At 64.0% G+C, this 9051-nt stretch overlaps 2 protein-coding genes across 2 annotated transcripts; both read right to left on the reverse strand.

Moving 5' to 3' along the window:
- Positions 1-990: 990 nt before the first annotated feature.
- On the reverse strand, positions 991-1870 carry EMIHUDRAFT_55835 (hypothetical protein; the record flags this gene model as incomplete). The annotated part of the gene is made up of 2 exons (XM_005779237.1): positions 991-1344; positions 1403-1870. Coding segments are annotated over 2 exons (822 nt in total), but the record flags the coding sequence as incomplete, so codon positions are not given.
- A 2895-nt stretch (positions 1871-4765) lies between these two features.
- EMIHUDRAFT_114922 (hypothetical protein) lies at positions 4766-7172 on the reverse strand (the record flags this gene model as incomplete). Its single annotated transcript, XM_005779238.1, has 7 exons — positions 4766-5020; positions 5076-5153; positions 5505-5673; positions 5848-5933; positions 6001-6100; positions 6162-6256; positions 6627-7172. The coding sequence occupies 7 exons, from the start codon at positions 7170-7172 to the stop codon at positions 4766-4768; spliced, it is 1329 nt and encodes a 442-aa protein (XP_005779295.1).
- Positions 7173-9051: the final 1879 nt, after the last annotated feature.

A 9051-nucleotide genomic window follows, 5' to 3' on the forward strand; every position in this document is an offset into this window, starting at 1 on the left:
GCGATGAGCGTCGTGCCACCTGACCCGAGACGGGTCGCAGGCGTCGTACCGAGCGCGTCGATACCGTGTCCTGATGTGATCTGCACGGGTGAGTCACGTCGGCGTCCAGGGAGCGCCGGGCGTCCTCTCTGTTCCATCTCACCGTTCGCAGCTGCCTCTGCGCGTCCTGGGGATGTACCTTTGTCGCGCGCCGGAGATGACTCGACGCCGCTGAGATCGGAGATCAAGCTCTGACAGGTCGCACGTCGCTCCTTTGACGCCGACGTGACTCACCCGTGCAGATCACATCAGGACACGGTATCGACGCGCTCGGTACGACGCCTGCGACCCGTCTCGGGTCAGGTGGCACGACGCTCATCGCGCCTGCCAGCGCTGCCGTACAGGTTGCCACGACGAGGTCGAGCACGCTTCTATACGCTCGCCGAGCCTTCCTTTCTATCCCAGTAGGCAGCCTGGGAACGGTGGCGGTCAGAGGCAAAGCCTACGAGGGGTGGTGGAACCACATGTCACGGCTACTGCCGGCTCCACCCCACGATAGCCTCCGAAGGCTGACTTTGAGGCACCATCATCGGACGATGTCGACGAGTTGGGTCGCTCTCGCGGTAGCCAGATGACCTCTCATACTAGGAGCATCGGCCATGGCCGCAGGGAGCGCGGGGGAGCGCGCTGGAAGCAACACGGAGCTCCGTTGGAGACGTTTTCAAGATTATAGCGTGTCAGAGTGAAATGGCACTAGCCAAAGGATGTCTCTCCAAGACACGCTTGCAAAACAAGATTTTTATGTGCATCTGTCCTAGCCCTGAGCCTGTGCGCTGTGGGTGGCCTGTTGGCCTAAGTTAATGGCGCGCACGCATACTGCCTCGCCGGGCGCGGTGCGTTGGGCGGCGGGGGAGGGGCAAGCCCGTCCTCCTCAGCGGTGGACGCGCGCTGCGCGCTCGCCGTGCGGTAGACAACGTCCTCGTGCTGCTCGGCCGCGGGAGGCGGCGGCGCCAGCCACGGGTGGTCGAGGCACTGCGTGACGGTGGCGCGCGCATTCGCGTCGATGGTGAGGAGTCCGTCGATGAAGTCGCAAGCGGGTGGTGAGAAGGGGCAGCGGAGGTCGTACATGCCGTAGAGCGCGTCGCACGCGCCGGCGCCGCTGGCGACGCTCTGCTCAAAGCGGACGAACGTCGAGTCCGTGGCATACGCCTCGCCCCAGGGGGCGAAGCCGGACAGTGACGTGAACACGAGGACGCCGTACGCCCAGCAGTCGACGGGGGGCGCGCGGTAGCCGGCCGTTGCGGTCCAGAGCTCCGGTGCCATGTACTGGTACGTGCCCACACCATCGTATTGCGTCGCAGGCGCCTGCGGCGGTGGGCGAGAAGAGCGCTCGTCTGTCGCAGTGGAGCGGTCGACTCAAGACGGGCGGCGCCGGCGCCTCGCAGGCGTAGCCAAAGTCAATCAGCTTGAGAGCGGTCGGGTCCTCGGCACTCAGCATCACGTTCTCGAACTTGAGGTCGCGGTGCGAGACGCCGCGCGAGAGGCAGTGGCGGAGCGCCTCGGCGATACGTCTGACGATTGGCCGCGCCGCCCGCTCCGATAGGCGTTTGTCCGGAGCGGTCTCGACAAAAGCGCGATCGAATAGGTCGCCGCCACCGCAGAACTCAAGGAAGAGGAACGTCTGGCCTCCCGGGGTCTCGATGAAGTCGAGAAGCTCGATGATAAATGGATGCCCTGCCACCAAGTCTAATGCCCGCGCCTCCTTGCGCAGCATCTCCATGTCAGCCGCTCGGCGGCTACGCTTGGCGGCAACGTATAGCGGCGGCGTTGCCGTCCTGTCAACGGCGCGGAACACCTCGCCGAACCCGCCGTGGCCGAGGGGACAGCCGAGGTTCACCTCGAACCGCCCGACTCGCTCAGTTGCAGACATTGAGGGATCGATGTAGAGTGCCTTTCCTGGTTGTCCGCACACGATGGCCGTGTGAAAGAGATTCTTACAACAAAACTCCCTCAGCACTCTGGGAAAGGGACTGGGCGCGCACTGGCACTAACACAGGTACACCACTGGAGCCGCCTAAGCGACTCCGGCGAGGCACTTAGCTCCGTGCACTCGACCGCCCTCGCCGTTGGCAAGCTCATTCACAATCTGCTCTGCGATGGCCGTGTGAAGAACGACTGAGATGCGCTGCTTCTGCAGCCCCAGCCAGTGAAAGAGATATTTTCTTCTCAATAACAAGGCTGTGAACTCGCCCTCCCTGGGTCCCCGTGTTGGTGTCCGACTGTCACTGTGCTGTCGGGCCCGGGGTTGTGCTTTTGAGAGAGATTTTTATTAACCAACAAGAAATCACGACTCTCACAGTGATTTGGGCTCGGCAGCTTGTCAGCCCTCAGCCGAAGCTGGGGCCGGTCCCGTAGCCGAGAGAGCCCGCGCCGATGAGTTCGACGCGGTCGGGGGGGCCTGCGGAGAGGCCAGCGAGGTGGCGATCGCTGTACTTCATGGCGCCCTCAAAGTGGGGCTGGCTGACAAGCCAGAGGTCGATACTCTGGACGACCCATAGGATGCCACGAATGCCTGAAGGAGAGGGAGGCGAGGCCAGAGGCAGGCTCAGCTGCTCTCGGGTGATCCCGCTCACCGGCAGCATCCGCAGGGAGGCAGCATATGAGGCACCAGTTTTCTGGAGAGCTCAACAGCGGCCGCCGCGATGGCAGAGTCGGCCGCGGTTCGAGCGAGCAGCTTTTGGCTGCGGGTTCGAATCGCGGAAGGCTCATGCCCTCGCGGAGCGACGCGGGTCGCGCGGCGCGCGCGTGTGCGAAATGCGACAAAAGACGAAAGACGACAGGCGCCTGAGCGCTGTGCGCCTGAACTTTTGTCCCCAGGCGCAGTTATTGTTATGGTGTTATGGCTCTCTGGGCATAGCAGCCCATAACATGTTATGGGCTGCTATGGGAGGGCCGTCCCGGGTCCACGGTGTTATGGCCCGAGAGGCCACGCCGGACTGCTCGCCGCTGGAATTTTCGCTTCGCGCGCTGCCGCGCGCGCGCGCGCGCGAGGTAGGTTCGGCATCGATCGCCAAATATTTTCTCTTTTGCCCTCAAGTTAAATTCAATAACATCAACCTGCCTCCTGAGGCTGAGCGATGGCTTCAGATTGCTCAATCAAGACCACCCGCCCTCCCCCCCCCCCCCCCACCACGCAATTTGCTTCCCGTTTCTAACTCGTACTCGCTCTGCAGCTCTGCACGCTTCCCTCCATTTTTAACTTGTATGTCTTTCATAATGTCTTTCCCGCAATTTAACTCACGTCCTTTTTCTTTCCTTTTTCCACTCATGTCTCGAGGTTTCTAAAAAGTGGAAGCTGGCTGCTCCCGCTTTTAGTAGTTAAAGCTCCGTGCGCGCCAGTCCCGTGCCAGTGTCGTGCGAGGGGCACTTGGAGTACTTGGAGTGCTATGAGGTGTTATGAGGTGTTATGAGTGTTGTGAGGTGTTATGAGGTGTTATGAGGTGTTATGGTAGGGTGGGCATAACAGCCATAACAGCGATGGAGGTGTTATGAGGTGTTATGAGGTGTTATGGGGTGTTATGAGCAGCCAGCCATAACAGCCATAACACCTGTTATGGCCGCTCCCATAACCTTGAGTGGGGACAAGAACTTTTGTCGCCGCAATCGCCACCGCCGCCATTTTGACGAGCAGCGCGAGCGCGCTCGTCGGCGGCCAGCCGTCGCGGGCCGGGCCGAGCCCGGCCTCAACCGGCCGCGCCGCCGCAGGTCGAGCGTTCGCGCGAACGGTTGCACGCTCGCGAACCGTGCAGCCGGTCCAGGACGGCTAGGAAGAAAGAAGAATGGTACGCGCCGAGCGCGAGCCCTGTTCCAGAGCCGGGTATGTGTGTGAGAGAGATTTTTAGCAATAACATTGTGTTTTGTTATGTGTGTGTCGAGCCCGGCCTCAACCGGCCGCGCCGCCGCAGCAGGCCCGGAGGCCCACATGGCGGCCGACCAGCTGATAAGGAGCTCTTCTTGGCGTTTGTGTGAACTTGGGGTCTAAGCTACTAAATTCTTGAAGTTTCCGCCCTCCGTGGATATATGTTGGATTTCCAAAAGTCCGTCGACTCTCCGGCTGCGTACCGGCGCATCCACGCAAGGATGTCCCCCGCGATGGTCGAGCGCAGTGGCTCCGGCTCGCAGAGGAGCGCGTGCAGCGCGTCGTACCCCAACTGTGTGAATACGTTTTCCACGTATTCCAAATGACCTCCCAGAGGCCTGTATTCTGCCGTATTCCACCCGTATTCCACGTATTCCATGGAATACGCCGTATTCCAAGCTCCAAAAATGGACGTATTCCGTATAAAATTTTCCTCGCTCCGCGAATTCACACAGTAGGGTCGTACCGCTTCAGGTGCGGTCAGCCGCGGGCGTCGCCGCCACCTCGCAGAGCCTCTCGGCCCCCCGCGTCCACCCATAACGCGCTGGTGTCCAGTCCGAGCCTGACTGTTCTTCACCTTTCTACCTAACCTAAACCTGACACTCAAAAGCAACACGGGGTGAGAAAGGACAAACACTCCCTGTCCGACTCCCCTTTCTACCATTAGAGCTCTAAGCTAAACGGACGAGACGCTGTGTATCCATGTTTCCGTCCCATCTGGTTCCCTTTTCTCTCTATCTCGGCCCTCGGGACTCGGCACTCTCGGGCTCGTAATCGACGCTCGTAAAATTACGTAAGAGCTTCAGCTGAAATTCTTCTTTGTGCGAGGGAGTTTTGTTGTAAAATTCTTCTTCTTTTTTGACCGAACTACATGAGCCTTGCGCCGGACGCGTGTAGCCAGTCGGCGGGCAGTGCGGCGTGTGCGGAGACGCCCCGCTCGCCGAGCGTCTGCACGTCGGTGTCGCACGCGCCGTCCTCCGAGCGGGGCGAGGTGAGGAGCACCGCGTCGGGCGAGAGCGCGAAGCGCGAGCTGCGCGGCCACCGCCGCTGCCCGAGCGCGACGTCGACCTGCATCCGGAGCGGGAAAAGCGCCGGGTCGGCAAGCAGCTCCTCCGCCGCCGCCTTTGTGAGCAGGTAGCCGAAGAGGCCGGTGAGCGAGCCGCCGCCTGACGCCTACGGTGATGTCACGAGGTGGAAGGGTCGGGTTGCCGCAATTGAAGGGGGTGTGCAGCAGCTGCAGCGAGGAGAAGGTCGCCTGTCGAGCAACGGGGAGATGTCGGGAAGATGTGGGGAGGGGTGGGGAGGTGCGGGGAGATGTGGGGAGATGCGGGGAGGTGTGGGGAGATGCGGGGAGATGCGGGGAGATGCGGGGAGATGCGGGGAGGGGAAACATACACCCGAGGCCAGGGAGGAGGAGTGCGGTCTCGCGCCGCGTACTCGTGGCACGAGGTCGTCTCCCCTTCTAGGGTCACCGAGGTACGTACTCCGATACTAGGGTCACCAGCCTCGCCCCTGCGGCACGAGATCTGGGGAGATACGGGCAGATAGGGGGGGGGGGGGCTTTTCGCTTCTACTGCCCGGACGCCTCCATCAGCCGCGGCTCGACGTCCCTCGGCAGCAGCTCGCCCGACGACTCGTGGTAGCCGAGGTAGCAGAGCTGCCAGCTCAGCGGCAGCTTGCGCAGCACGGCGCCGAGCTTGCGGTGGAAGGACGGCGCGAGCGCCTCGACGTCGTCCTCGAGGAGAAGCGCCCACTCGCTGCTTGAGCGCGCCAGTCTGCGAGGGCGGCGGTGGAGGAGGAAGCGGAGGAGATGGTGCAGGCGGCATGGGCTGAAGGAGCGTTGCCAGCGAGGGCAGTGGCGGTGGCGATGGTGGCGATGGCGGTGGTGGCGGTGGTGGCGGCGGCGATGGCGGTGGAGGCGAGGGGGGTAAGGGCGGTGAGGGACATACCTCTCCCACGCTGCGCGGTGCGAGAGCGCGCAGCCGACCGCGGCCAGCGTGAGGTGGGGGGAGAAGGAGCCGGTCTCCCGGCAGACCTGTTCACAGCTGCGGCCGTGAAGAGGAAGTGTCTCGGAAGTGTCTCGGTAGTGTCTCCCGGCAGACCGTCGGCAGGCCCTGCCGCTCCGCCCACACGGCCGCCTCGGCCGCCTTCGCCGACAGCCGCCCGCTCGCCACCAGCGCCTGAGGAGCTCCGCCCCTCAGCCTGTGAGCGAGTGGCTGACGAGCGCCGCGCCGCACCGCACACCGCCGCCCATCTCGGCTACTCTCGGCTATCTCTCGCCGCCCAGCTCAGCGTGCGGCCGTCCGTCGCCGCCAGCCGCTCGAGCGGCGCGCCGCCGCCCCACGGGAGGCCTCGCACCTGCGGAGCACCCACAGGCGTGAAGAGACGCCGTTCACACCGCCGCCCTCCCCACGGGACGACTCGCACCCGAAGTGCTGAGTACACCGACCGGGGCGGGAGGACGGTCTTGTGCAGAGTGTTCAGAGCACTGTGTGTGTGAGTACGAGGGGGTGTGAATACAGTGCAATACAGCCGACTGCGGTCGACCGCAGCCGAGCACGTGTCCTCTCGAGTGCTGCTTACGACACAAGAACACGGACTCCGCCTCTAGGCCTCGCGCCCGCTCGAGCCGATCGCTCCTCCGATCAAGGTTAATGACGAGGCGTAGGTCGCCGCCGCCCGCGGCCGGCTCCGCCGCCGCGGCGGTGGGCACGCGCGCGGCGCTCACGCCGTTGCCGCCGGTCGCCGCGCCGCCGCCGAGCGGACCACACAGCTGCTTCATCGGCGACGGCCCCGCGAGCGCTGCTGGCGCTGGTGGCGCTGCCGGCCGCCGCCGGACGGCGCCGCCGCCTCGCAGCGCCTCGAGCCGCTGGTGGTAGTCGCGCCGCTGCTCGAGGAGCTGGGCGGCCTCCTCGTCCTCCTCCTGCCGGCTCCGCGCCTCCACCTCGCCCAGCTCCCGCTGCGCCGCCGCAATCATCCCGCGGATCGCCGAGACCTCGCGGGAGACGGTGCGCAGCCGCTGCTCCTCTGCCGCCAGCTGCCGCTGCGCCTCGGCCGCGGCGCTCCGCTCCGCCGCCAGCGCCGCCGCGTACCGGCCGCGCTCCGCCGCCGCGTGCATCTCGCTGCGCTCCTTCTCGTGCTGCAGCTGCTTTTCACGCTTGGCGAGCTCGTGCCGCCACTGGCGGTTGTCGGTCCTCGCCGCCTCAAGCTTGCGCGCGGCCTCCTTCCGCAGCTCATCCTTGCGGCCGGCGGAGGCCCTGTCCGATTGGCTCATTGTGAGAATGGGCGTCGGTGTATAGCCGGTGCGCACCTCGCGGCCCCGCCCTGGGCGATAAGAATTTCATGGAAAGAACAAAAACCCGTGAGCTGACGAGTTCTTCACCAGGTTGCAACCCTAGTCTCGCACTGTGCTGTGAACAGAGCACCAACCAACAGCTCAGGAGCCCCCGGTGCTGGGCGCAGGCTGGGGTGCTGCCAGCAACCAACCAACTCTCCGGCGAGCGGAGCGAGCCGAAGAGCTGGGGCCAAATTCGCGCTGTGAACGTCGTAGCTCACTGTACACTGAGGAGGGAGGGAGAGAGAGATTTTTGAAAACGAGGGAGTGCGGAAGTTCCGCGCGGCTGAAGTACCACGCCTGCCCGCCGGGACCGCGTGCAGAAAGCCCCATCGCGAACGCCGCAGCAGCATCGAGCGGCACCATACTCGAGTAGGTCGTCCGGCTTTGCCGACGGCTTTGCCGACGGGCGACGTGGACGGGACACAGGGACGGGCGAACCAACAGCTAGCGGAGCGCCTTCGTTCCCTCTGGCGACGCCTTCGCGCCAAACACACCGTGACGTGGAGGCATGTGGCGGGTCACAGCGGCAACAAATGGAACGACTACGTCGACGAGCTAGCAGCTCGCGGCAGGCAGGGTGACAGAGGCTCAAACGCTGCCGAGTGGGCGGACGGCACCATCCCGACGGACACTCCCGACGAGGAGGACAGATGATGACGACACGCACGAGCGACACACAGACACAAAACAAGCTCACAAGACACACAGCCAGCGTGGCTGCCACACACCCTGAGTTGGCGTACACATAGCTCAGGGCCACATCCTCCATGTCGCCCCCCCAGCACTCCAAGGTGCCAAAGGAACAAACAAGGAAAAAACATGTGTCAGCAGCAGCAAAAAACGAAACGGCGAAACGGGGCCATGTCCGACTCCGAGGCTTCCATGCCGGGCCTGGACCCGTTCCACGTGCGTCAGATCCGGATGGTCGAGCGCGTCCTCGGCCAGAAGGTGTCGCCACACGCGACCACGCGATGATTGATTGTCTCGCGGAGCGCATGGAGAGGTACGGTTGGCACTCCGTCAGCATCAACCCGGTGCCGCTTGGGTATCAGTACATCATCCAGGCCAAGTCTGAGAAGAGGCGGGAGGATGAGGCCAGGCAGCAGGCCGCGCAGGACGCTGCGCAGCCTCAGCCTACCGCCACTTTCGCCGCACCGCCCGTGGCACCGCCTGCCGCCGCTGCCGCTCCGGCCGCAGCATCGCAGGCACACTCGCAGCACCAACAGGCGCAGCAACCCCGGCCCAACGAGTCGCCCGAGGGGTGGACGAGGGTCGGGAAGGGCGGCAAGCCGGACAGGTTCACCATGAAGAACTTCGGCCGCAATACCTGCACCCATCCCAGTGCGTGCCGTTGAGGTGCTCGTAGCGCGTGAGTAAGAGAGGAGGGTTGCCAGTTGCGCCGCCCGCAAAGAAGCCAGCGCAGCCGCCAGCAGGACAGGTTCACCATGAAGAACTTCGGCCGCAATACCTGCACCCATCCCAGTGCGTGCCGTTGAGGTGCTCGTAGCGCGTGAGTAAGAGAGGAGGGTTGCCAGTTGCGCCGCCCGCAAAGAAGCCAGCGCAGCCGCCAGCAGCGCAGCTCGCAGCGTGGCCCCCAGCGCAGCTCGCGGCAGCGCAGCCCGCAGCACAGCACGCAGCAGCAGCAGGAATGGTGGGCAGGGTTGTCCCGGATGCTCTCAGAGAGGCTGATACCGGTACAACAGGGTGGTACTGTTGTGGTACAAACAACACTACCACTCTGTTCTCAGAGAGGCTGATACCGGTACAACATCGTGGTATCGTGGAGGCGCCAGCAATTGCCCTTTGTAGCGCTGCG

Source organism: Emiliania huxleyi (genome assembly GCF_000372725.1).
Source record: "Emiliania huxleyi CCMP1516 unplaced genomic scaffold EMIHUscaffold_234, whole genome shotgun sequence".
NCBI lineage: Eukaryota > Haptophyta > Isochrysidales > Noelaerhabdaceae > Emiliania > Emiliania huxleyi.